This window comes from Urocitellus parryii, chromosome 4 (assembly GCF_045843805.1).
Source record: "Urocitellus parryii isolate mUroPar1 chromosome 4, mUroPar1.hap1, whole genome shotgun sequence".
NCBI classification, from domain to species: Eukaryota; Metazoa; Chordata; class Mammalia; order Rodentia; family Sciuridae; genus Urocitellus; species Urocitellus parryii.
Window position 1 is genome coordinate 1,167,118 of NC_135534.1, and position 27,886 is coordinate 1,195,003.

The 27,886-nt window shown below is 59.6% G+C and overlaps 1 protein-coding gene across 8 annotated transcripts in view; it reads left to right on the forward strand.

The window, feature by feature from the left end:
* Positions 1-14,992: 14,992 nt before the first annotated feature.
* The window catches only part of Brsk2 (BR serine/threonine kinase 2), a 62,994-nt gene continuing 50,100 nt past the window's right edge, over positions 14,993-27,886 (forward strand). For all 8 annotated transcript variants that reach the window (XM_077797407.1, XM_077797409.1, XM_026379989.2 and 5 more), the window contains exon 1: positions 14,993-15,086. In XM_077797407.1, coding sequence (XP_077653533.1) covers positions 14,993-15,086 — 94 coding nt within the window. The remainder of the gene's footprint in view (positions 15,087-27,886) is intronic.

The following is a 27,886-nucleotide window of genomic DNA, read 5'->3' on the forward strand; positions in this document are numbered from 1 at the left end:
GGCGCCGGGCTGGAGTCCAGGTGTTGGTGGCTGGTTAGGCTGTCTCCTCTGAAAAGGTTTGCATCTCACTGCCTGTGGATGTAAGAACTCAATGCAGAAGCCAACAAATCCCTGTTTGAAGCTGGATCTCAGAACCCTCTTCCCTCAGTTGACAGTGAAGCCAGAGGAAAAATCAGCACCCTATAGGAGTGTGGATCTCCCCGTGATCAGCTGCTCGCAGGAACCCCGTCAGAACGCCCCTCTCCAGGAGTCAAGCAGGTCATGCACAAAAACACCCGGTGCTGAGGTTCACAGGAGCATGTCCACGTGGTGGAAGGACTGACGTCTTGCTGTGCTATGAGTGCTCTGGATGGAGGCGAGAGCCCAGGCCAGGGGAGGTAACCAGGAAACACAACAGCCAGGCCCTCTGTCCAGCGCGGCTCACGCTCCAGCCCTTCTGCACAGCTCTGGGAGCTGTACCAGCTCCTTCCCCTCCTGCCTGAGGACTCTGGATTCTCCATGCCCCAGGCTGCCCTCCTGTGCTCTACTGCCATCTGTACAGAGCTTCTTGCTCCTGTCAGAAGCTGCCCACCATGAAGCCACCCTGTCTGCCACCTCCCTTATTGCTGGGCTCTCCTCCCGGCCTGTGTGCCTCAGCCCTGGGCTCCCCGCAGGCAGCAATGTGCTCCTGGGCTCGTGTGACCCTCAGCCTGTGCCCTCGGGAACCCATACTCATCTCCCAGGGCTGTTTTGAAGAGTGAGAAGATACAGGAAAAGCTGTTTGAGAAAACCCAGAGCTCTGCTCACTCCTTGCTATTAGACCCACAATGGCTGGTCCCTGTGTCGAGGGTGACAGATCCCTGTGCCCTGGGGTTCATTCTCAAGTTAGGGAAGCAGCAGGGACCCCTCAAATGCAATTTGACAGATGACGTAAGTGCAAAATAAGTCCCAGAGTGTGTGCAGAAGAGTTTAGAAACAATGAAGAGTGTTGAGGAAGGGTGGTTCACCCAGGAAGGCACCTTCTGGCACCAGGGAGCCCAGGCTTCAGCTCAGTCCAGGAGCCCTCCCCAGGCTCAGTGACCAGCCCTACTCTCCTGATGCTGCTCCCAGGAGCACTTCTGGCCCCTGCATCCTGAGGAGGAGTAGGAAGGGTGGACAGTGGGGCTCATCCAGGTTTGGGTTCCTCTTGATCATCCTGCCTGAGACACCAGGGCTGAGCTGAGGCAGCAGGAGCCCACGCACCCCGGTCCTGAGACCAGGCCCTCCTGACATGGGGCAGGACGGTTAATGCTGCCCAGCAAGACTTGTCGGAGAAGAGGCCAGTGCTTCCCCAGTGTCAGCCCAGTGCCAGCCCAGTGCCTCCCACCTGTTGAGAGCTGTGTGAGCCAGGCCTTGAGGCTGCTCTCTGCTGGGCAGGGCCCTCGGGGACAGCCTGGAGAAAGGCCCCATCCAAGCCCATGCTGTACTCTCTGCAGGCCCTCAGTGGAACCTGACCCTGGGGCAGTGTCCTCCTGCAGGGCTGAGCAGGGCAGGAGAGGGCAGCAGCTTCTAAGGCTGGGATTTCCTTCTCTGAGCTGACCAGCCCACCTGACCTGTCCTGTTTCTAATCTGCACAGATGCGCTTGAGAGTTCAGGTCCTTTAATCCAGAGTCTCTACTTCCTCAGGTGACACCCTGCTTTTTCCATGAAATTGGCCCCCAGGCTTCTGATCAGGAGGGTTCCCCAGGGCCCCAAAATACGGGTGCCAGGCCTGGGGCTGCTGCTGCCATTCCTTCCCGTTTGCAAGTCAGAAGCCCCGTCCTGTGGTGGGGTGAGGAGGGGGCACTGCTGCAGCCACCACAGCCTCAGGCAAGGTGCTGCCTTCTCCAGGAAGGGGCGCTTCTCTGAGCTGAGTCCCAGCCGTGGGCTTGTGGGAGTTCAGCCCTGGAGTGGAGCAGCTCCAGCTGGACACAGGGTGGGTTGCACCCAGCTGGTGAGGTGGGCAGCAGGGCGGCTTCTGCAGTGCCCCTGGGGTCCCCAAGCTGGCCAGTGACACACTCCAGACCCTCTTCAGAACTGAAGGGAAGACACCTGGTCCCTGCCCCCCTTCAGGATGCAGGCTCTTTGAGACAGGACAGGACTAGACGGGACAGGACAGTCCTTCACAGCCCTCTGCTCCCCTGGCACCTGGCCTGAGCTCCAGGGCATGGCCAGACCCCGAGGTGAGAGGGGAGGAGACTCCTGAGACCAGGCCTTGCCCCTGCCCAGGGCTCCATGTGTGACTGGCAGCTGCCTGGAGACCACTTCCCTGGGCAGACCCTGGCATGAGAGCAGAGGGGGCTGGCATGTCCTGTTGGGGGGCCTCAGGGCACATTCTGGGGGAACAGGCCTCCCTCCACAGCACAGGGCTCCTGCCACCTCTACCTGCCCAGCCTCCCTGGCACCGCTCTGTGTGGGTGACTGGCCTTGGGCACCTGCATCCAGGCCAGGTGGAAGAATCCCCTTACCCTGGGTGTCAGATGAGACATGGCCAGTTCTCGGGTCACATACCCTGAACACTGCGGGGCCACCGTACACTAACAGAGCCTTCCTTGTTTACCTGAAATTCAGGTTCCACAGGTCTCCTGACCACATCTGCTCACAATGCAGGTGTGTAGAGGGAACAATCGCTCTTGTGGGCACAAAATCCGGCCCGAATTCTTTGCAGGGGTATCCTTTGTGGGGAGCCCCCTGGGTGCAAAACCCAGGGGGGCTGTGGGGACTCATGACCCAGAGGCCGGTTCCACTTCCTTCCTGAGGCTCAGCCAGGTCCCCTCAGGCTCTGGGGGAGGAGCTGCCCTCACGGGAGCCTATCCTGGACTGGGCGGCTCAAAGGCATCCAGCCCAGTGCCCGGTGGGCAGTGTTCCTGTCTCTGAGGAGGGTGTTGAGGAGCAGGGGTGCACCACCTCAGTGCCCCACCTGATCTCTCCAGGGCTTCAGGTGTCACACACCCCCATCTGGTGGAGCCCAGACTTGTTTCTGCCACACCACACGCCTGTCCAGGACAGGTGTCCGGCATGGGCACACGTTAATGGAGGCCTGACCCCAGTGCATGCCTGTGTCCTCTCCTGGGCCCCACGGAGAGGAACAGCGTCTCTTCCAAAAGAAGCTAGAAGCAGCAACCCAACAGAGCAGAAGGGGACAGAGGGACTCTCTGGGCACTGGCAGGGAAGGAGCTCTGGGGTTGTGTGAATGGGGCTGTCGCCCGCTCCCTGGGGGTCTGTGGGTGTGGGAGAGAGCCGGCTGCAGGGTCCCCAGACTCGGGTTCCAGAGGGGCCAGAAGTGGCTACTCCCTGATGGCTGCTGACAGCCCTGGCCTCCCCTGCCTGTTCCTTCTTACCCACGAAAGCCCTGTGAGCAGGGGTGCTCACGGCCGCAGGAAAGCCTGCTCAGCCAGGTCCTTGGTCAGTGGTGGCCGACTCTCCATGCCTCTTGGTTTGGGTGACCTTATCAAAGTGAGCCAAACCGTGATGGAAGTCACCTGAGTCTGCAGTGGGTGCTGTGACACCGGGCCGTGTCCCCGCAAAGCACATGCTCTCCTTGCGAAGCACCTTCAGGGACACCTCCTGGAGCAGCCAGGCAGTGAGCGCCCACAGCTGGGGTGCCATAGCTGCTGCCCAGTCCCCGTCCCACCTCCCCAGCCTGCGTGTCCCCCACAGCCCCCATTGGAGGCCCTGTACTGCTATGCCCTCCTCCTGGACGTCCCAGCCCTTAGACCTGAGGTCCCCATGTGGGGCCCCTCCTGCTGCCCAGGAGCTAGACTCTGATTTTAGGGGAGATTGCTTTTTAAGACCACAGCTTAAAAAAAAAAGGTTGCTTTTGCTGTTGTGGGCTGTGCAGCCCACCCCTCTGCTCTGCCAGGGTCCAGAGGAGAGCAGGTGCAGCACTGTTCCCAGGCACCCGTGGCCCCAGCCCCGTCACAGTGTCCATTGGCCAGAGGCCCATCTGCTGGAGTCTCTGCAAGTAGGGGGGAGAGTGGGAGGCGTGGAGACCCATGGACAGGGAGAGTCAGCCGCACCGTGGGGAAGGAGGGCAGCAGGTGGCCCCCAGCCTCCCGCATGGGTCCCTGTCACTGGCCTTCCCCAGCAACTCCCAGCAATTCCAGGGCTCCCTGCGTGCACAGCCGCGCTGCGCGTGGGGTACCGCCGTTCCACCAGGTGACCACCTGCAGCGCTGCCTGGGCTCCAAGCTGGGCACCCACGAGCAGGAAAACACAGTTTCTTGGTGTCTGCAGCATTCTAAAGAAAACGAAATGCTCTACTTTTCTTTCTGCTCTGGGTTGGGAAGGTCACACTCGTCTTCCTCCTCCCAGGCACTGGAGCTGGAAACCCTCTGGGAGGGCAAACAGGCGGAAAGGCTGAACCTGCTTGGAGTGTGTCCAGATGGTGGATAAGCTCCGCTGTCCCCTAGAGCCAGGATGAGGACACCTGTTTCCCTTCACCCTCTCACAGGATGGGATGAAGGTGGAAAGGGACAGGAGCCTCTGTGGTCACGCTCCGGAGGCTGGCGATGTGCACCAGGAGCGTGGGTGCAGGTTGGTAGTGTTGCATCAGGCTCCGAGGACAGCTGCGTCCCACCTGAAGAGGTCACCAAGACCTGTTCCCCAGCAATGGCACACAAAGACCTTTTAGGAACAGGCTTGAACCAGCCCGCAGCCACTTTGCACATGGCCAGGAAGGTCCTGCTCCAGGGGAGGCACCTCTGCAAGGGACAGTGTGCTGGTTCTGTGATGGGGCTATGGGGACAGTCTGGGGACAGCAACCACCCCCACAGCCCTAGGCCAGGGCCTGGGCCCTACAAACTGTGCAGGAGGCTTCATGAGCCTCTGTGTGTTCACGCGGGCCAGGTGGAGGCCCGGGTGGAGGCTGGGGAGGGGCCTGGTAGCCCTCACAGAGCACCACAGCCAGAGGCTTCCGTCACAGTCACTGTCCCTCTCCTGAGGACGGCAGGCTCAGGGTACACTGCTGGGGGCTGGCTCCTCCCACAGCCTCTCTCCTCCCTGTGTCCTGTCCTCCTCTTCTTACAGGGCCCCCAGCCGTGCGGATGAGGGCCACCCGAATGGCCTCATCTTAGCTTAACCACCTTAGGGATTTTACAAGGGCTTAGAGCTGCACCAGCCGCAGAAGGCTTTGCCTTTAGGAGCCACAAAAGGAGCCTAACCCTGACCCATGCCCACAACTTGGTCTTTACAAGGCCAGTTGCTTTCTGAGGAAAAAAGGGCTGCCGAGGAGCTGGCTGTGGGCTACAGCTGTGGCCCCAGATAGCCCTCCTGGGTGTGGGGGACAGGGCAGGAGGATGGACTACATGGCTTCTTCCCAGAAGGGCTGCAGATCAAGGATCCCGGTGTGGGGTGGTGGGACAGGACTAAAGTCTCCCCAGGGAGCTGGGCGAATGGGAGATGGACAGCAGGAGGCAGTTCCAGTAACCATGACAACCGCCGACAGCCCCTCACCCTCACGCATCTCTTGGGAAACACGTCAGGTCAAGACCAAGCGAGGGTTGTGGTATTGAAGGGTCCTGAGAAACCCAGAAGGAAACCCTCATTAAGTCCAAGTTTCCTGGGAAATGCTAAGTTTGCAGGAACTGAACTTCACCAGTCATTTAGGTACGGAGAACTGACACGCAGGGTTACCCTGTGATGAAGCAGGTGGCTTTCAAGAAATAGAGACGCAATCCATTGAGCCGTTTAACTTTAATTATTAACATTCAACATAATTATGAGAGGCTTTTCCTCCCTCGCATCCGAGGAAAGATCTGCTCTGGGCGTGGGGGCGGGAAGAGTGCTTGATGTACTTCTCCTAATTCTGAAAAGCAAACAGTCATGACAATAAAAACCAAATTGAAGTCATAAATAAACGTTCTCATTACAGACAGGAGCAGACGGCCGGGAACCCGGGCAGAGGCTCCTCTCCCTCGCAGCTGGGACCTCACCACAGCCTCACAGCCCGCTCATTAAGCAGTAAATACAAAGACAGGCTAAAAATTCACGGATATTGAGCCACAACTCACCGGAGTCGGACACCATTCCTTCCTGATATTCCTGCCATCGATCACTGGAAGACCACGGGGGTGTTCTGCCCATCGCCTGGGACACTTCCTTTCTGTGTGGACTCTTCCTGGCTGGCTGCAGAAAGAGTGGCGGGAAGGCAAAGTCCTGCGCCCCCCCATGGCGGTGCCCACATCAGCAGCACTGGCTTCCCTCCTTCCCCAGGTCGGCCCTGGCCCCAGCCTGTCTTCCCTCTGGTTCACCCCAGCGTGCACGATCGGCAGGGGGCACAGGGAGAGCGGAGTATTCTCCCCTGCTCTCGGGGCCCCTCAGAAACAGCACACCTACTGGGCTGGGGATGTGGCTCCAGCGGTAGCGCGCTCGCCTGGCATGCGATCCTCAGCACCACATACCAACAAAGATGTTGTGTCCGCCGAGAACTAAAAAATAAATATTAAAAAATTCTCTCTCTCTCTCTCCTCTCTCACTCTCTCTTTAAAAAAAAAAAAAGAAAAAAAAAAGAAAAGAAACAGCACCCCTATTCTCTGCCCTGGCGCCGGCACTGTGCGCCGGCCTTGGGGCACCCTGGCTGTCGGGCTCTGGGCTCCCTGCACACCCTGGGTCCCACCAGGCAGAGGGGGCATGGAGACAAAGCCCTGGTTTTAAGGGTGTGATTCTTATTTTTTTCTCCAGTCTGTTTTTAAACATTTTAAAATTGTGGTAAGATAGACATAAAACACCACTTTTAGCAATTCCAGGTGTGAGATCCAGCCACGTTCAAATGCTAAGGGAATAAGAAGAGGGATGGCAGAGCCAGCCAGAGCTCGCGCCTTCCCCACTGTGCCCACAGCAGCCTCCAGCCGGAGCCTGCACGGCAGACTGGGCCCCCAGCCCCTCTCACCAAGCCACCAAGGAATTCCTTAAGGGATCTCACCTTAGAAGTACCGGAAAGTCATCTGTGTCCTGGCTGCCGTCTCTGCCCAGGGGCTGTGACCCTGGCCTTGGGGTGACCAGGCCCTGTCTTGCCCAGGACGGCCCTCACTGACCAGAGGCAGAGCTGCTGGCACAGACTCAAGGCCCTCCTGGCTGCTGGTTCCTTCGCAGCTCTTCCCCACATGCCTGGGGCTGCAGGGGCCCCTCCCTGGGCAGGCAGGAAGCTAGGGGGTGGGAGGAGCAGAGGAATCGTCCCTGGCACTGAGGCCCAGGGCTTGGGACAGCCTGACCTCAGGTGGAGGGGTCGAGAAGTGCTGCAGCCCCCCATGAGCAGCCTGGAGCGCCTGGGACCGGCCTTCAGGGTGGGTGTGTCCTGGCCCCTGCTCCAAGTTCCGCTTCTCATGACTCCCCCAAACCTAGCTCAGGTGGGGAGGCTGGCCCTCAGGGAAGTGGTGACAGGGCCACTGGGGAGAGAGAGAGTGCAGTCCCCCAGGTGGGCAGGGCTTGGGCACCTGCATGGGTTTCATTTCCACAATGACAGGTAGAGAGGTTCCCTTGTGCATGGCCATGGCTTTGTGGGTGGCGAGTGACACACCCAGGAAGCCAATGGAAAGGGAGATGATCTCCAGAACACAGGACGGTCAGGCCGCTGAGCAGGGGAGCAGGCCCAAAGAGCCCTCAGGTGCAGGGGCGCCTTCCCAGCCTCTCCCACTCTGCCCTCTCGTCGCCACACCCCCAGTCTCAGCATCGCCCGTGGGTTCCCCTAGACTTCCAGCCTCCAAACGGGCGAGCTGAATAGAACTCTTCCCTTTGTAAGTACCCAGGCATTTTGTGATAGCAACAGAGAGCAACCATACTATGGTTTCAGAGGGCCACGTCCATGGAAGCCACCAAGACAACGCTGCAAAGGAGCATCCGATGACCAGGGAAGACGTGCACGTCACGCACATTTGCTGAGCGAGTGCTGGCGTCCTGTGAGGGAAATAAACCGTGGGAAACAAGGCCGGAGAGACGGCAGGAGGGCCCAGCTTGGCCTCTGTCCTGACAGAAATGGGCCCCACGGAGGTGTCTGCAGAGGAGGGATGGGACCTGAGCCCCTCCCCAGAGGGCCCTCAGAGCTGTGCTCAGCTCAGAAGAGGCCAAAGATGAAGCCGTAACGCAAAGCCCTCTAACTGGGAAGGGGAGTGTCTTCGCCACCAGGGACAAGCCCTGGAAAGACACAGACCACCAAACCTGGCTCAAAAAGAAGCAGAGAGACTCTAGAGGTCTGTGGAGGGGCTCCGTGGCAGAGCACCTGCCTGGCAGGCACGAGACCCCCGTCTGGTCTCCAACACCACACACACAAAGTTAAAGAGACCAGAACAAGTCAGGAGGTTGAATTGGTGATTATGAAACTTTCCACCAGGGCACACGCGCTCCCGGTGGCTTCACTGTAGACTTCCAACAGACACTTAAACAGGAATATCAATCCTTTACAGACTCTTCCAAGAAACGAAAGGGGAAGGGCACTTCCCAACTCATTCCATGAGGCCAGACCACCCTGATACCAAAACCAGAACGGGATATCAGAGACGAGAAACTAAAGATCAGTATCCCTCTCGAAGGTGAGGGCAAAAGGCCCAGCAATGCCTTAGCAAACAGCATCTGGCAACAGACCAAAAACCTTACACCCCCTGGCCAAGTAGGATTACCCAGGAATGCCAGGTGAGTTTAAATCTGAAAACCAGTTCACGCAATCCCCCATGTCTAAAGATAAAGTAGCAAAAGGCACACGATCATCTCAGTCAACACAGAAAGACTTCTCACAAAATCCGAGACCTTTCTGGGGCAGGAGTTGTGGCTCAGGGGTCGAGCTCTGGCCTAGCATGTGTGAGGCACTGGGTTCCATTCTCAGCACCACATGGATATAAATAAATAAAATAAAGGTCTGTCAACAACTAAAAATATATTTTAAAAAATCCAATTCCTTTTCATGATAAAAAAAATTTCAGCAAGCAGGAATCAAGGTGAAATTGTTCTCACTGATAAGAGGCACCTGTGGAAAACCCCACGGGGTGTCTATTCTCCACCCACCAAAGGACAGTTGGATTATTTCTAAGTGTGGGCTGTTACAAACAAAACCTCAATTTCCTGTGCACGGCGGTTCCCATTTTTCCTGGGATTGCTGGGTCGTAGTGGAAGTGCACATTCACTTGATGACAAGGTAGTCAACTGGGTCCAAGTGGCTACGCCTTTCATGCCGCTGTCCACCACGTGCAGGAGTCCAGGGCATGCCACACCCTCTCCAGCACAGCCTGTGCCTCCCTTGTGAGCTCTAGTCACTCGCTGGTGTGAGTGCTGCCTTGCACGTTTCCCTTCCTGCTTCAGACAATTAATCAAGCTGCGCATTTTTGTGTGCTTATTTGCCATTTGTATTTGAAGGGTTTTATCCATTTTTTGGGTCCAGTCATCTTATTTTTGAGTTGTAAGAGCTCTTTATATATTGTGGATACAGGTCTCCTATCAGAGATGTGTTTTGCAAACATTTTCTTTCAATCTGTGGTTTTTAATTTTCTTCACAGTGTCTTTGAGGCATATTTTTAAAAAAAAATTTTGCTAATGTCCAATTTATTATTCTTGTTTTATTTTACAGTTTGTGCTTTTTTAAAAATTTTATCCAAGCAATAAAAAGGACACAAAAATTCTCACCTGTTTTCTTCTAGAAGCTTTATAGTTATAGCTCTTATATGTAGGCTGACTTCTACTTGGTACTTTTACACACTTGCTAATTTAGTTAAAATAATATTCGTATATTGCAAGGTAAGGTTGGAAGTTCTTTCCTTTCATGTGGATGTCTATTTGTTCCAGTGACTTTCGTTGAATGAATACCCTTTCTCCATGGGATTATCTTTGCACCTTTGTTGAAAACCAATTGCCATAAGTGTAAGACTTTATTTTTGGATTCTCATCTCATTCTTTGGTCTATCTACAGATGTCTTTAGGCCATCCATACTGTCTTGATGGCTTTAGCATTATAATAGGACTCAACTCTGATAGTGTGAGCCTTCTAGCTCTGCTCTTCTTTAAGATGGTGTGGGCTTTTTTAGGTCCTCTGAATTTCTTTATAAATTAGAATCAACCTGTCAGCTTATAAAACAAAAAAGACATGAACCAAACTTAGCGGTGGGGTTTACCTGAGAGATCTACAGATTATTTTGGAGACAACTGTTTAACAATATTGTCTTGTAATCCATGAACATGGTATAACTCTCTCTTCATTAGGTCTTGTTATGTCTCTCTCAGTGGTATTTTGTAGTTTTCTGAGTCTCATGTATCTTAAATCTGCCCCTAAGTGTTCAATGTTGTAAAAATTCTATTTGTAAATGGCACTGTTTTAAAATTTCAAGTGCTAACTGTCCATTGTTAGTACAAAGGAATAGAATTGATTGGGGGCCTTTTTATTCTGTGGCTTTGGTAAAATCACTTAATTAGTTTTAACAGCACTTTGTAGCTTAACATTTTCTACAGACAATAATGAAACATGCAATTAGAGATCACTTAACATTTCCCTTCCAAGGGTTGGGACCTTTTCCTTGTCAAGTACACTGGCTGTGTCCTCTGTCCGTGTTCAAATGGAGCAGTGCAGTGCACGTTCTCCCCGTCTTTCTGATGGGGGGAGAGCCCCTCTCACCATTGTGAGGTTCACGTTGTCCTGGGCAGTCATTCTTTGTCAGCTTCTATCCCAAGTTCACTGAGACTTTTTCCTTTTTTTTCTTTTTGTACCAGGGATTGAACCCAGGGGCATTTAACCACTGAGCCAAATACCCAGCCCTGGGCTGGGGATGTGGCTCAAGCGGTAGCGCACTCGCCTGGCATGCGTGCAGTCCGGGTTTGATCCTCAGTACCACATACAAACAAAGAGGTTGTGTCCGCCAAAAACTAAAAAATAAATATTAAAATTCTCTCTCTCTCTCTCTCTCTCTCTCTCTCTCTCTTTAAAAAATAATAAATTATAAAAAAAAATACCCAGCCCTTTGTTTTTAGATTTTCTATTTTGAAACAGGGTCTCACTAAACTGTGTTGGGCCTCTCTAAATTGCTGAGGCTGGCTTTGAACTTGTGATCCTCCTGACCCAGCTTCCTGAACCACCAGGTATACAGGTGTGTGCCACTGTGTCCAACTGTCACTGATAGCTCCCCCCACCCCAACACATGATCCTGTGTCTTTTTCTGTTCTAGTTTGCTAACAGGTGAATTACATCCATTGATTTTGGAAGAGTAACTGACTTGCCTCAGCCCTCCTGGAAAGAGCTCCCCAGGGTCACGGGCACTTTTTCCATATCACGCTGGAATCCTGTGCTGATGTGTTGTTAAGGGTTTGGGTGTGCAGGCTCATAGAGGTTGTGGACTTCAGGGTTCTTCTCTTGTCCTGCCGTGTGTGGTTTTGGCACAAAGGTTTCATGTCATGGGGAAGTCTCTGTCCATTCTGTGTTCTGACAGTGCTCGTGTGATGGAGTGTTGACCCACCAATGAGTCTCTCATCAGGACTTTCCTCAAGGGACATAGCAATTTTGAACACCAGTCCATGTCTTCTTGCTCAGTAGCACTGGACCCCTCCTGGCTCCTGTCCCCACAAGGTGATTGAGAAAGCCACCAAGAACTGTGGCATCCACAGTCACAAGTGCCTCTTAGTTGCTCTCCCCCAAGTATGTTCCTTCCCAGGCATCTCTGAACCGGACCCCATGGGCCAGGCTGACAGAGCCTGTGCACAAGAGGTTATACTTTTGAAACCAGAGTCTGAGATAAAATTGGATTCTATGCTTCTGCTGGTGGGTGGGGTCTGTGTAAACTACAGGATTCTGCAGGCAAGAAAGCCCCTTTATTTTTAGCAGCTAATCACAGCAAGGGATGCCAATTGGTGTCAGCTCTGAGGGTTGTAGCTGACCTAGCTGAATTCTTCCCTAATAGTACGGAGTGGTGTGTTACAGCTTCTCAGTGCTGCCCCTCTAAATGGTGCCCCCCACAATGTTGCAATAGACCCCAGAAGCGCACACCAACTTTCTGGGTTGTTGAATCACGAATCTGTAGAATGCAATTCATGGGGAAATGGAAGGCAAGAGTGAAAGAGTGGGATTTATTCAGGAGTGAAGAATAGAAGCAGAATTCTTGCAGGTGCATGAGGGGACTCCCACAGGGGTTGCCCCTTGAATGGGCTAGCCTAGGGGTCAACACTATTGGTCCAAATTTATGCTAATGAGGGCTTGGAAAAGTCCAAATACTATTGGTCAGTCCTTGAGTAAGAACTCCCATTCAAGTGGGCCCTACTTCTGTTTTCTTGCCTTTGTTCCAAAAGTGGGAGATTGAAGCCCTGCGGTTGTGGAGGCTTGGGGGTTCAGAGCAGCACTACTCTGCCACATGGGCATCCACGTTGACCTGGGCCAGGCTGCTGTGCTGCAATAGGCAGGCACACCTGGCTTGCCTTGGTCTGGTTTGCCTCAGGTCCGCACTGGCATGGAGGGGTCCCCACAGCTGCGACATACCTGTGCTCCAGCCTCCCCCGAGGCTGCCGCTCCACAGCTCCAGACAAGGACATAGTGTCTGTTGTGAAGGGGTTAATTTGCAACAGATACAACAGGACAGGTTCAGTTGGGAGCTGACTCCACACAGCCCTGGACCTGGGTAATGCTGGCAGTGGTGACTTGTGGTCAGGCTTTACACCAAGGCTGAAGGCTTAAGGCAGACACAGAGGGGCAGGAAGAGCCCCAGCTGAGTCCTGGAGACTAGGGTGCAGGCTGCACAAGCAAAGAAAAAACTGAGGAGTGGCCAAGTGGGGAGAAGGGAGCCAGGGAGCTGGGGTGGGGTAGGAACGGGGAGGAAGTGGGGTCTGGAAGGAAAGAATTTTGGTGACCAGATGAGAATGTTCAACAGGCCAAATACTGCTGAGAGCACAAGAAAATGAGTTTGTAGGCTGAGGAAGCCAAGTGACTTCGACAGCACCCGTTGGCAGGGGGAAGCTACTGACCTCCTGGGAGGCCACCACCAAGACCACTGCCCCGTTTATGGATCACCGACATTCTCTCCTGGTCTCCTGCACTCCCGCCACTTCCACCGGATGACCTGTCTACCTCCAGCCATACCTCACTGCTGGACAATTTCTTCAGTCCAAAGTCCCATGCACTCTTTATTATTCACCTAAAAATCACCACTGCCCTCACTGGAAGGGCCCAGTGCTCATCCTGAGAACCTAACATTTGACACCTGATGACACTTAATCCACAACCTCCAAAGACATGCAAGATATGGACAGGACAGGCCTGTGCAGGGGACAGTTGTTCAGGGTGGCCTCTCTTTCTGGGCTGGAAATGGAACAGCCCAGAGTATTCTACTATCCACTGGTCTCTCCAAGGAGCCCTGGGAAGAACTGAGCCTTTCAAGGTCCACTAATGTAAACCCCAGGGGTGGGCAGGAGCATGTGGGCAGCTGGCCATCAGCAGAGAGGGCATGCAGTAGAAAGATCTGCCGGTAAAATGTCAGCACTCAGGAATGTGCTGTAAATGGCACCATGGTGGTCAGTGCAGTTCCCCTGGAGGTCCACAGGTCCAGGGACCCCTAACCTGCCCTCAGTTCTCTCCTACCACCTTCTGCTGTACTTCAGGAAACCCAAGTGCTTTTCTGCAAGAAGAGAATCCCTTCAGGTCTGGCTGCCTCTTTGGATCAGCCTGCTGTCCACAAGCCTTCCCCAGGCTTCTCTGGAACTTAGATGCTCTCGTACTCCAGCCTACAGCTCAACCTGAAGAGAGAAAGCTTCAAAGCAAAAGTCTGGGACTTCAAGTGCAGCTTGCTGCTGTGTGACACTGGGTGAGCTCCTTGGCCTGGCGGTCCTGGTCACCACTGCTACACAGGAATTGCTGCCCCCTTATTCCTGTGTGAATAGGAGCCGCGGTGAGGATAGCTTCCAGGCACTGCCTCTGGAGGAGCAAGGTCAGGGCTGGGTATCGCAGTGTACAGCAGTCTTGACTTGAATGCAACACCCCACTCCACACACAACCCGGGACTAAGTGCGGTGCCTCTGCACCCCAACCTGCATGCAGCACTTCCGCCGTGTACAGCAACCCCACCAGAGCTCAGAACCTGGCCTATGTGCAGCATCCCAATCTACTTGCAGCGTCCCTGCAGCAAGACCACAGAGTGCAGAACCCTGCACTCAACCTACACGCAACATCCCTGCCGGCTTGCAGCAAATCTGTTCTGCATGCAGGACCCTGGCGAGGAGCGCGGAACTCCTTCGGAAACCCGAGCCAAAGCAGCCACCTGCTCCCACTCCCCACGGGCCCGCTGCCAGCACGATCCGGGGCTGTGCCTTAAGGGCCGTCTGTGCACAGCCAGAGTGCGAGGCTGGGCGGCGGGTTGGAGGTGCCCTGGCCTGGCCTGGCTCCACCCGGTCCCCGCCCCAACCCCGCCCGGTCCTCAGCTTAACTGTTCCAGCAGCCCTCGGCCCAGGCCGAGGCGGGCGAGCAGTTGGTGCAGGCGCTGATTGGGCAGTGACTCTGATTGGCTGCTGCGGGCACCATTAGCCGTGGTCACTACATCCCGCAGCACTCGATCAGACTCGGCTCTGCTCGGCTCGACTCGGCTACTCGGCTCGGCTCGGCAGAGAGGCTCAGTTCGGCGGCGTGGCTCGGTTGGGCTCGGCTGCTCGGCTGGGCTCGGCTCGGCTGCGCGGCTCAGCTCGGCTCGGCTCGGCAGCGCGGCCGCGGACGGGCGTGCGCTGGGGGCGCGGGGCGCGGGGCGCGGGCCTCGGCGGCGGCGGCGGCGGCGGCGGCGGCGGCGGCGGCGGAAGCCTGGTTCCCCCCGCCCGCCCTGTCTTGACGAGGCGGAGGCATCACCCCGGCCGGGCCTCAGACGGGCGCGGCGCGAGCGGCGCGAGCAGCGCGGGGGGCGGCGGGGCGCAGCGGGGGCGCAAAGCAGTGCGGCCCTCCCGGGGGCGCCGCCGGCCGGGTCAGCGCGGACGGCACTCGGCGGACGCGGACGCACGGCTGGCCGGCCCCTCCCTGCCCGCGCCCGGGCGCCCACTCGCCGGCGCGGGGCCCGGGAGCGATGACATCGACGGGGAAGGACGGCGGCGGGGCGCAGCACGCGCAGTATGTGGGGCCCTACCGGCTGGAGAAGACGCTGGGCAAGGGTCAGACAGGTGCGTGCGCGCCGGCGCTGGGGGCGCGGGCCGGGCGGGCGGGGGGTGCGGGGCGCGGCGCGAGAGGACGCGGGCGATCTAGGGGCGCGAGTGGCCCGGGACGCGGGTCAGGCGGGCTGGCGGGCGGGCGCACCTCCGGGGAGGCCGTGCGGACCCGCCGGGCGGGGCCGGGGAAAGCTGCCTAGTCGTGATGCTGCAGGCCCGGCCCGGGCCGGCGGCCGCGAACAATGGGCGGCTCGTGCGCCCCCGTCAGCCCTGCGCCTGGGTCCCTCCGCGGAGCCCGGCAGGCCGAGCGGCTGCGGTCGGCCGGGCGCGGCCCAAGGACACGCGGCACGGCCCGGGGCGCACCGCGGTGGGGCGCAAAACACGGCCTGGCAGCGCCCGGCGGCCCCGCTGCAGGTGCGCGGGCCGGGCCGCATTGTGCACCCGAGCGCTGGAGCCCATTGTGCCGCGAGAGGAGGGGGCCGAGCGGGAGCCCATCTGCCGTCTGCTGCGCCGCGCTAATAGGCGTGCTGCTGGAGCAGCTGCGCCCCGGCCGCGCGACCCCGGCCGTCCTGGCCGCCAGAGCCCCACTGGCCAGTCCCGGACCTCCTTTCGCGGAGGGGGTGGGAGAGAGCAAGGACCCGTCAGAGAGCTGGACAGCGCCTTCCTCTTCTCCCAACCTCAGGCCTCCGTGTATGCGACACTGTGCTCCCTAGGGGAGGAAGAGGGTGACTGTTACTGGGCCTGGATCAGTATCCAGGTCTGGCCCCTGGAGCAGACCCAGAGTCTACAGAGGAGGGGACTTTCTGGCTGGTCTTGGTTGTCTTTCCCGTGACAGGTTAGGTCCCCGAAAGGCCCAACCCTGGGCTAGCAGTGTGCACAGCTCCCCTTGCATTTGGCTAACTTTCCAGGCCTGGTTGGGCTTGGCCAGCCCCCTCATCTGGTCAGCCAGGCGCGTTCACACAGTCCTCTTTGTGGGAGGCTGGGACTCAGCCATTTTCTTTCTTCTCCCAGGACCAGCCTATCTCTGGTAGCCCAAAGGTTTAATTGGCACTGACCACTTCTTTCCTTTTTGTAAAGTTCCCCAGAGCCCAAGGATGGAGGATAGCAGGAGGTTGCCCACAAGAGTGGGGGCCCAGGAGTCCCTCTGCAAGCACCCCAGGGCCACAGGACGCAGAGCTAGGCAGTTGTGTCTGGGAAGAAAGTGGGCCAGCCTGGGCTCCTGGGGAGGGCGGCAGCCGTGATGTAGCAGAGGCAGGAAGGGTCTGGGCTGCTAGGATCTGTCTCCTCTCGCTGAGTCCCAGGGCCCGGCCCAGGGCTGGTGTCTGGGCTTGAGGAGGAAGCACAGACAGCTGTGGTTCAGCTGAGTCCAGGAGAGGCACCTTTCCAGGGAAGGACAACTAGTCTGTGACATCCTTGGCGAAGGAAGGGCCCAGGGCAGCCTAGCGCAGGAGGCAGGGAAATGGTCTAATTATCATACCAATAAAATGTCATCACGAGACACCCTCTGTACGCACCTGATGACAGCGTGGGTTGTGTGCAGTGCCGCCGGCCCCTGGGGGCAGGGGCTAGTCTCTCTGCTCCCCACTGCAAGGGTTATACTGCCCTACGGTTAAGTTGGGAGGTTCTTCCCACTAGCAGCCGTGGCTGTGAAAGGTGGGTGCAGAACTGAGAAGGCAGCCTGACCCAGAGTTCTGGTGGCCACAGTGTAGAGGTGTAGCCAGGGAGTCCACCACAGCACTTGTCTTCTCTGAGGGGTCATCTTCGTGGATGTGGGCCCTGTGTGTGTGTGTGTGTGTGTGCTGGGCAGAGTTGCTGTGTTCCAGACCTGCCCTTGACTCCAGAGGGGGACAGACTTCCTGCAGGGAGACCTCAGGGGAGAGTGTGGGCTCTGCCTCTGTCTACCGCCGCCTGTGGACCTTGTGGTCCCGAGGACTGGTGCTGGGACCGGGGCCGTTGTTGCTGGGCTGCCAGGGGAACCCACCAGCGAGGGCTCTGAAACTCTTGTTGAGTCACTGATGGGGCTGGGCCCCTGCAGGGACACCAGAACACAGTCCCCGCCATCGAGGTACCGGCAGGAGTGGGAGACCCGGCAAGCCCGGGCAGCACCTGCCTAGGTCCTGGAGGGAGCATTGCACGGCCCTCATCCTGCGGGCTCAGTGGCCAACAGCAGGCACCTTCCTGCCCAAACCAGAGCTCGGCTTTGGTAGCCCAGGAGGACCCGGGAGGACCCTGAGGGAGGAGGGAGGGGACTGTGGGCCCTGGCTGTTTTGGGAGCCCCGTTGTGCCTAGAGTCCCTTCATCCAGAAGCAGGGGAGGGGAGGAGGTGGTGACAGGGCTCTCAGGGAAGGGTCAGCCATGCCCAGGACTGGGAATGGACATGAAGGGCTACCCACCAAGTCCCTGCCGTCCAACTCACCTGCCTCCGGCTTTCCCAGCTTCGGTCACAGCTGGTGGGTGAGGGGACCTGGGACCTCTCTTCCCCAGTGGAACTCTCTGGCAGTTGGTGGCCTGGAGAGGGGTCCAGGGTGGTGAAGCCAGTTAGATGGGGGCAGGTGACAGACGGAGGGGGGTGAGGGTGAGCCTGGTGTGAGGGGACGTGGCAGAACTGAGGGTGTCCCTGGAAGTTGCAGGTGCCCCCTGGAGGGGAGAAAGCGGCAGAGCTGAGGAAGACACAAAGGGGACCATGTGGGTTTGGGGAAGTGGAGCCAAGGCAGGGAGGGACCCACCTGAGGTGCTGTGTGGTGCTGGGGCCCAAGGGACGTGTGGCTGACTGGACGGGACCTGGTGACCTCTGTGGTGGCATAGGTGACAGAACTCCATTTTGGGGACACAAGTTGTGTCTGGTGGTCACCATGCCAGCAGGTGGGCCTTCTGCGAGTCTCACAGGTGATGGTGCGTTCCCCTCCCCCACATCAGACCCTGCTGTCTGACGGGCTCTGCCCACCAGGGAACTGGGCCTCGGCACCCAGTCCGCCAGCAAGGGCAGTGTTCCTGGAGGGGGGAAAGCCTGGGAGAGGGCTGCCCACACAGGACAGGTCACAGCTGAGTGTTGGGGTGGGCAGCTGTCCCACCTGGCTTCTCTCCTGCTCGGGTCTCCGCCCAGACAGCCCAGGTGCCACCCCAGCCCTCCTCCAGCAGTGCAGACCTTGCCTCAGTGCCCATTCCAGGTTGGGAGCTGGTCTGTGAGGACTGTCCCAAGGGGACAGCTAGGCCCAGAGGGTCCGACCCACCGGGGCACCTGTATGGTCTGCTGCACTGTCACTGGCACGGTGGGGCGCCTGCAGGGGCAGGGACCACTTGTGCTGGAAAGGCATGCTGGGCAGAAGCCCTGGCCCGGGTGCCCACACTGAGGCGGGTCCTGAAGTGCTGGCTGAGTAGGCGCTGCCTGACCCCGTGAGGACACTGGTGTGGCAGGCCCCTGCAGGGCTGCTGTTCCAGGGTGGGCTGTGGCTGGCCTCTGCCCTGACATCGCCCAGGTGGGGCTGGTCTAGACTGCCGCGCACATGGCCTACGCAGCTGCCTGGCTGGCCCTCCCTGCCATGGGAAGCTTGGCCGCCCTTCACCAGCCCCCTGGGGAGTCTGTTTCTGACAGATCCTCACCTAGGCTCAGGGGGAGCCCAGCTGGGACCACTGAGGTGCCACTGCGCAGGTGCCAGCAGGCTCCTGCGTCCTGCCCCTTCCCTGCCTGCCCGGAGTGCTCACAGGGTGGCCACGTGTTGTGCTGGTTGTCACTGGTGTGGGGACTCCTGATCTGCCCATGTGGCCGGCTCCTCTCCCCAAGCAGCCACCTCAAGGCCAGCAAGGACTGTACTTCAGGGCACTAGAGCTGCCTGCTGCTTGTCCTGCAGCTGGCCCTGGCCTGCTCCTGAGTGTGGGCCCCAGTGGGGTGGGCCCGGTGCCCTACTGTCTGTCCTGGTTTCTCTCCTAGTGTTAGTGCAGGGTGGGCAGGCAGCAACAGTGTCCTCTGCTGGCCACGGACCCTGCCCTGGCTTGGCTCCTTCTCTTCGCAGCAGACGGGCAACACTGAGTGCAGCCCCAGTGGCTGGGAAGTCTGTGGCTAGTGCTCCACAGGAGCAGTTGAGACCTGGTGACTCTCCTTGGACGGTACCAGGGGACAGTGAGGCTGCCTCTGGAGGCCGCACCTCTGTGTGCAGACCCTGGGGTCACTGCGGCTTGGTGAGTGGTTCTGTCTCACTGGCCTGGCGTCTGTGCATGGTCCTCCTGGGCTCTGGCCACCAGGCAGCAGAGGGGCTTTGAGCCTCAGGACCCCGATCTGTGGAATGGGTTTCCATGGAACTTTTGTGAGGCTCCCAGGCTGGATGGTGTCTGGGCCAGGCACAACTGTCGTGTGGTAGTGGGCAGCAGGGGCATCTGTCCGGGGCTGCTGGCTGTCTCTCCTGTTGTCCTATACTCTGCAGGGAGTTGAGGGTGCCAGAACGTCCTGGTGCCTGCAGGTGGTGGGGTCAGGGGTAGGCCTCTGTGTGCTTGGCTCTAGGCCCAGGTTCCAGCCCAAGGTGGCCAAGCTGCCCGCAGGCCTCCCCAAGGCCTCACCCCAGGAAAGCCGGCTGGTTAGGCTGACCTGGGCTCTGGACAGGATGGAGGCTGGGCTGGGACTGAGGCTCCAGGGACAAAGCAGAGATTGTGCCAGGCTGGCCGCCTCTCAGAGCCCAGCCTGCTCCGTCCAGGCCTTGTTCCACCACTTCTGAGGGGCCAGTGTTCTGGAGCCCAGCAGCTGGGAGTCAAGCCCCGCCTGTAGGACAGTGGCCCCCGCGCAGCTTTAAAGAGAAACCTCTTCTTTCTGTGGCCTCTGGTGTCCTGGCCGGAGGTTGGGTCCAGAATTCCTCTCTGACGGCACCTCTCCAGCAGGGCATGGGGGTCTCGTAGGTGGATGTGTGTAGAGCCTGGTGGCACTTGTCCTCAGGCTAAGATCAGGTCCTACCTGCCCCAGGGGTCCTGGTCTGTGGGAACAGATCCACTTTCCATGGGTGGCCACAGCATCCTTGTGGGCCTGGCCAGGGTTGAGCCGACAGTTCTGGGCTGGTGGGGATGGGGGCCAGGGCCAGGTTGGGAGTCCCGGGATCCTCTGGAGGGCTCCTGGGGGCAGGGGTTCCTGGCCTGCATCAGGATGGAGGGCCTCAGGGAACTCACCTCATTGCCGCCCACTCTGAGCTGAGGCTGGGCACAAGGGTCCTGAAGGGCAGGGTTGGTCTTCCTGGCCCTCAGGCAGGGACGGTAGGGCAGCCTGGACAGCTGCTGCGTGGCCAGTGATGTAGGCGGGGGCAGCTGCACGTCAGTAAGGCTCAGAGCTGTGGGCGGTTTGCAGGGAAAGCCTGCATGGTCAGGAATGTGGTCTCGGAGGGATGGCGTGGCTGGGAAGCCCAGGGGACCCAGGCTGCTGGGTAGCGTCTTGCCTGGGTGAACAAGCCAGGGCAGGGGCTGGGGAGGATTTGCCTGGTGGGCTCCCCGTGTCCAGGGAGAAGGACTTCTGGGTCACACCACATGAGTGTGGGTAACTGAGGCCAGCTTTAGGGACCTATGGCCGGAGCAGGGCTAATTTGCTGGGTGACTACCAGGTGGCTACACTGGCTGGAGGCTCACCTGAGCCCTGCCTAGCTGTTTCCGGAGCAGGCGACCTTCCTGCCCTGGGTCTGAGAGTTTTCTCACATGGGCCAGAGGTGTCAAGGTATCCCATCTGCCCCAGGAAAGGTGCTGGCCAGAGGTGGCCCCAGCAGGGGTCTTGGCACTGCTGCTGGCTGGTGGCACTAGGGGTGAGAGGCAGCCTGGGTTCTTAACTCACTTTGTCTCAGAGACCTGAGTTCAGCAGCAGGAGCAGCTCCCTCCTCAGATAGCCCTGCCCTCCTGCTGGGCACCCAGCAGGGCCTGCAGCTCCACAGGGCCTGGCTGAGCCTGGAGGTCTTTGGTGGGCAGGGAGTACATGGGAGCAAGCCTGGCCCTGAGGCCTGGGACTCACCTAGGAGCCCAGGAGTCCCTGGCCATTGAGAGCCACAGGCTTCCGTGTGCCCTGCGGTTTCCTGAGCCTTGAGCCCGTGGCTGGGCTGAGAGTCCGCTAGTCCCTGCTGTGGACTGCTCCTCCTCGGGACTTGCAGGGGGCTTCAGGGGGCTGCTGGCTCCACCCTGCAGTCCTCCCGTGGCACCAGGGCCCCTCCAGCCAGCCTGGAGCTGGGCAGCCCCGTCCCAGCCTGTCTGGGCCCCGAGGTCTAGTCATGGGCAGAGCCTGAGGGAAGGGCCAGCTCCAGGTGCTTGGGTGGGAGCCCAGCCTGCAGGTGGGGATCGCTTGTCTCCACGCCTTGGCTTCCCCCCTGTGAGCTGGCCTGGGCGAGACAGAGAAATGATACCTGAGGACGTCCTTGCACGGGCTGAATGGGGGCCTGGCCTGATGCTGTGGCCAGTGGCTCCCTGGGGATTGGAGGCATGCAGCTCAAGGGGCCTGGGATGCAGCAGGAGAGGCGAGGACAGATGGTCATTGTGCCTGTTCACCCCCTCAGCTGAGGGGATTTTCATCTGTGGGGCAGCGAGCAGGGAGGGATGATGAGGATTGTGGCAAAGCCAGCCGGCCAGCTGTGCCCAGCCGAGGAGATGCCTGTCCAGCACAGTCCCTCAGGGCTCTGGCTGGCAGCTGCTGTCCCCCTGCGTCACAGGCCCTGGGCTAGTGAAGGGATTGGTTCTGTCCCTGTCCCTTGGCCGTGTGGCCATGGTGACCCCTGGAGTGGCCTCACCCACCCTAGCCCCTGCCTTGTGCCTGCAGGCATCAGAGCAGCAGGTCCACTGTGGCCCTTCAGCTCCCAGCCTTCACACTTGGGGCTGCTGACCCTCAGCTCTGTGGTTCCTGGGACTTCTGTGGGGTTGGGGCTTTGGTGGGAACTGTGTTCCAGCCCTGGGCTCACCCCGGTCCTGACATTTCCTGACATGGATGTGGAGAGGACTCTCTGGAACCCAGCAGGCTCCAGCCTTGGCTGCAGGACGTAGGGCCAGTTCTGCTTCACACCCCAGGCCCATTATCTGAAGCGCGTCCCAGGCAGGGTTTGCTAAGTGTTCTGGTGTCTGGCTTGAGAAGGCAGGCTCTGAGGTGCGGTGTCTTTGTCACCCTGGAAACTCATGCTGATTTCTAAATACCAGTCCAGTCTGGTGCAGCAGTTTAACTTTGAAGGACTGTCCCCTGAAGCCTGGACCTCCTCTGCTGGCCATTCTGCATCTGCTATCCAGGGGACAGCAGGGGTCTGAGCTCTCCCCCAGGCCATGGCCAGGGCCCACTGGGCCCTGGGTGGGGACCGTTCTCAGGGGTCCTTTGCCCTGTGTCACCAAGGCTGGGCTCTGGGTGGGCCTGGTGGTCTGCATTCCCGACAAGCCCATGGTTGATGCTGATACTGGTCAGGGCCTCACCTGGAGGGTCAGGGGAGCTGATGGCCTGTCTGCCTCCTCTTACAAAACCCCTGACCCCCAGCTGGGGCACCACCTAGAGTCTATCACCATTGTTCGTGACGCCCCAGCACCAGGCCAGGGTGGGGGCAGCAAGTGTGGACTTGAGTCTGCCTGGGGACAGTGGCTCCCACGTTCCAGAATGTTCACTGCAGGCCAGGCATGTGGGTGCCATCTCAGCAGGACTGGATGTCACACAGGAGGAGCAGGGCCCATTTTAGTTCTGCTGCTGGGAGCGGGAATTGCCACCCCAGAGAGCCCAGTGCCACCCCAGGCCTCCAGTCCCTCCTTCTGGGGAGGGGACAGGTGGGGATGCAGGAGTGGCCACGGGCTCCACAGGGACGTCTGCACAGGCTGGACTGCAGGCAGGTCTGAGGGAGTCTTCCTCCCAGACTCCTCCTGGTGCTGGACCTCTCAGCGTCAGCTCCCCAGGCCTGACTGGCTGGACGCTGGGTTCTGCCACAGCCCCTTGTTCCCTCAGGCTCCTGGCTCCAGGGCAGCCTCAGCCTCTGGGATAGGGGCTTTCGCTCAGTCCACCTTCCAGGCCTCTGAGGGCCACTGTGGGGGACACTGCAGCATGTCCAGCAGATGCACAGTGACAGGGTGGACGTGGAGCTGAGTGACTGCAAGATACCTGTCCCAGCTGCTGTCTCTGGAGCTGTTCTGCCAACGCGCCTGACCTGTGGCCTCCATGCGTACTCACACATGTGATACCCACCTGTGCACACCTGCTGCCTAGGCACCTGGGTTCCAGTCTGAGGTCGGGGTTGTGCCAGGAAATGGGTTGTGCTCTCACCTGTCAGTCAGGGCTCATGCTTGGTGCAGGTGTGCACTTTACAGTCTGCTGACCAGGTCTGAGGCAGCCTGGAAGAATAGGCCACTGTTCAAGAATAGGCCCCTGGCAGGGGCATGTCCCTGGAGGATGTGGACAGTTGGCACCACATGGTCCTTGACCCCTGCACCCATTGCACTGAGCCTCCTGGGTGACGGGCAGCTCAGATGGCCCTCCACCCATCCCCATCCACTCTCCTCCGTTTCCAGGCCCAACTTGCTGCTTGTCGGGAGCTGTCCAGCAGGACTGTGCTGAAATCCACAACGCCTGCTGTGAGGGGGCTGCCGGCAGGTGTTGGTCCCCAGACCCCAGCTACAGCTGGAGGGAGCTCAGGGGCTCTGCTGCCTACTGAGTCCCAGGTCTGCCCCCGGCTGTGGGCCTCAAGTTCTCTGCAGCCGAGGCCCTGGTGTGCGCTGGGCCTTCTGTGGCCAGGTGTGTCCATTCTCTTCTGCAGGCTGGTCTGTCACTGGTGGAGAATGGCTCCCACCTGTGGTTGATTCTGACATCGGCTGCGTTTCTCCTGGGCTGCTGCAGCAGACCCCTCTGGGTGACTCTGACAGGGACGATGGGCACCCAGGGTGGGGGAGTGACACAGTCTGTCACCTGGTGCAGCCTCCTGGGTGCCCTTTTCCTGTGCTCTTGGTGGCCGATGAGTGGATGACATGCAGGAGTGTGGGATGGCCCTGGGGTAGACAGGGGCTTGTAGAGGAGAGGCCACTGCAGGCTGGGCCCTAGGCTGCTCAGCTGAGTCAGTGCTGTCTGTGTCCCACCCGCTGGGAGGCGAGAGGTGAGAGGTGCCAGGTGCCCGCCCCCAGGCCACAGGCCAACCCAGGCATCCCTCAAGGCTGAGCCCCAGGCCCTCTGGGCTGGGACACTTGGGATTGGCCTGGACTCAGGGAGCCCCTCCTGCCCTCCTGGGCTGGCTTGGGGAGAGAACATGGGCTGAAGGCAGGTGGGGCTGAGAAGGAAGAGAGGCCCTGGGGCCTGGCTCCCAGAGGAGGATCAGCACCGAGCCAGCTGCCAGGGTGCCTCGGATTGGAGGTCTGTGAGCTCTAAACCAAGTCCCAGGGATTCACACCTCATCACAGCAGTCCAGACAGAAGCTCCCCTGGCAAGTGCCACCGTGTGACAAGTATATCTGTGGATGGACACAGCCGTGAGTCCTGGACTGAGGGGGCCACCACTTCTCAGAGAGCGGGGGTAGGCAGGGGACTGCCCACAGCTCCCTCTATGCTGGTCTCCTGCTGGTGGATGCTGGCCCTGGGCCTTCTCCTGTGGGACACTGGCCCTGAGCCCAGTGGGCACTGCTGGACTCCAGGTCTGTCTGTGCTGCCCGGGCCGAATGTGGCTGCCTGTCTGCTACAGGAGCCCCTGTGAATCTCACAAGTGGCACTGATTCTGAGGGACATTCTCTTGTCTTTGAGAGAGTCCTTCTGGGGAGGCAGGCCTCTTCCAGAGTGACCGGTGGCCACAGGCATGCTCCCCTGTCACTGTTCCAGCTGATTCCTGCTGGGCCTCGGGGACTCACCACTGGATGCCTGTCTTCTTGGGCCTGGAGACCGAGCCTTTTCCACCCTGGGGGTGGCTGGCGAACCCAGAACAGATTGGACATGAAGCTCTAGGTGGTCTCAGGCCATGTGTGTGTGTGGAGGCCCTGGCCTGTCCTCTCCCCATATGGAGCCCAGGCCCAGTGGATGTGGCATCGCTGAGCTGGACCTGGGCACTGAAGCCCTGGATGCCTGGGGCATGATCATGGGTACCACAGTGGAGGGCAGTGTCCGGCTCTGTTCTGATGAGTGTGGCCTGGGGAAACGTGGCCCTCCGGGTGGTTCACGGCTTCATGGCTTCATAAACTGACCTCGTGCCCATCCGGCCAGGCTGAGCATGACCGCAGAGTTTCTAGGTGCCTCATCTACCTGGGGTGGCCTGCAGGCCGGGCTGAGCACGGCTGTGTGGTGGGTGGCTGGTGGCTGGGGCAGGAGGTGGGTTCTGCTGGGTTCCTGCTCCTGACCTGGGTTTAGCTGCTCACCTGCGAGGTCCTCAAGCACCTTGCGTCTGGGTGTGTCTGGGCTTCTTTAGAGAGGGTCCTCTCCTGGTGTGAGTATTCTAGTGCCATGCCCAGTGGCATGGGGGCAGTGACAGATGCCTGGCTCCCTTCCTGGGGCATGGGGTGGGGCCCCTCTGTACGCCTCTCCAGGCTAGGCCCATGGAGTACCAGCAGGATTCATGGGTTCTGGAGGGGGCATCTGGAGCCAGTGCCCCTCGCAGTCCCACAGAGGCACCCTGTGGCCCTGCCCTGGCCACCCTGGAACCGCCTGTGTGGTGCCCTTCTGCAGCTGGCCTCAACCCCCAGCCTCCAGCACCCCGAGGCCTCCGAGGGATGGGACCCAGGGCGCCAGGGCTGACTTCTCCCGTGGGCCTTGCTTCTCATGTTGCCCCTGTCCTCTGCCCCCATTCCCCATGCCTCCCTTTCCTGACCCTTGTTCCCTGTCATGTCCCCTCCCCAGGAACACCCCTCCCAGGGTTGTGAACTTTGTAGGAGTTGGCGTGCCAGGATCGAGTGCCAGCCTGACTGCCGGCCGGGTGCAGACCTGGGTGCGATGGCACAGTGTAGGGCCCTCTGACCTCATGTCCTGGCTCCTGGAGGAGAGTGCAGTGAGGAATGGCAGGGGGCCCGGAATGACAGAGGCCACCAGCCCCAGCCCCAGCCCTGAGAGGGATGGGGTAAGGCAGACACCCTGCCCAGGTTCTGGTGCAGCCACTGGCGCTGTGGCACTTGGGGACAGATGTTGTTATTTGGGAGCACCAGGGCGTGGGCCAGCAGGCTCTGCCTTTCTCCTCTCCCTGTCCTTCCTGCCTGCTGCCCACTAAGCAGATTCTATTATTACCCCACACTGGAGATTACCGCGCAGGCTGCTCCTGGGGGACAGCAGGCACTCACGCTGCGGGGGCTGGGCCAGTGCTTCTGTCCCTGTCGCAGTGGGTGACTGCAGGGCCCTGCGTGATTCCCTCCCTGGTGTGGCGGGTGGGGGGTGTGTGTGTCTGGTTGTCTGGGTGGCAGGTCCGTCTGGGGGGTGGCGTCTGGGCCCTGGGAGGTTGCCCCTGCTGCAGAGGGCGGGGGAGTGGTTGGCCAGCTTCCGCCGCCTCCCTCTCTCTGGCCCGCCGCAGTCCTCCCCACCAGGGCAGGACTTGGAGCTCCTGCGCTGCCCCACAGCACACAGCACCCTCACGTCTGGGTTAGACCCCAGAGGTGTCCCTGGAAAGTGTGGCCCGGCCTCCCTGTGGCCCCTGCCTGTGCCAGGCCCACCTCTCAGCTTGCTGGGCTTCACGAGGTCCCTACCCCTGCACCCCAGGCTCTGAGCTCCCTGAGTCCTCCTGCAGGGGCCTGGCAGGGAGGGGGCATGCAGTAAGCTCTGGCTAAGTGACCTGGCAGCTGACTTAGGTGGGCAGGGCAGCTCTGTTTAGTAGAAATCTAATGTGACCACCTGGCACCAGGGGTGTTGGGATGGGGGTTCCCACTCATCTCCAGGAGGGTGCATCCCAACAAAAAGGTCATTCCCGTGTGGGTTGGGCCCAGGCTCCAGCAGGGAGGGCCAGGGGCACCCTGCCCACCCAGTGGCAGGTCTGGGACTCAGCACTGAGCTGTGGGAGCTGGGCCTTCCTGGCCCTCTGGGCCCCACTCCTCATGTCTGCCTCAGCACTGGGGACCAGAGGTGTCCCTGGACCCAGGAAGTGCCCTCACTGACCACTCAGTGATACTGGGTCCTGCTGGGCCAGTGGAGGACATCCCTGAGGGGAACTGAGCCCTCAGCATGGGGAGGTCGGGCAGGTGAGAGGGAGCAGGTGGGCCAGGGGCAGGTGAGAGGGAGCAGGTGGGCCAGGGGCAGCTCTGGTTCTGGCAAGCAGACCCTTGGCCAGCTGTGCTTCTGGGAGGGTGGACCCATTGCTGGGCTGTCACAGGGCCTGGAGGGAGGACGGCAGGACCCCAGCCAGCAGCTTGTAAAGAGGCTTGAGGCCAGAGATGGAGGAGGCCGGAGTCTGCAGCCTAGGGCTGGGGCTCGAGTGCTGGCCTCGGCCGTGGCTCTCAGCACTCGAGGGTGTGTGCCTGTGTTTGTGTCATGAGCATGTATGTGGGTTGGTGTGGGGGTGCACAGGTCTGTGCGTGCACAGGTCACGTGCGTGTGTGCAGGTCTGGGTGCCTGTGTCTGCCTGTGTGTGGGATGACAGGTGGAGGCTCCCTGGGGCTTCCCAAGGAAGGCATCCCCAACCTCGTCACCATGGCAACCCCATCACCCATCCCTGGGGCCCTTGAGGGGTGGGGCCTGCGGAGCAGGGCAGGAGGGAGCAGCCTGGGCCCTGGGGCTCTGCTGTGGCGTTTGGGGGAGGGGATCTGCTGAGCTGCCCTGCCACCTCTCCTCCTCCGCCCCCAGCTGTCCCAGACAGGCCTGCTGAACTCCCCAGCCCCCAGCCCCTGCACTCTGTCCAGCACAGCTTTCTTGCCATTCCCAGGGTCTGGACAGCACTGTGCAGGGATCGCCGGTGGCTG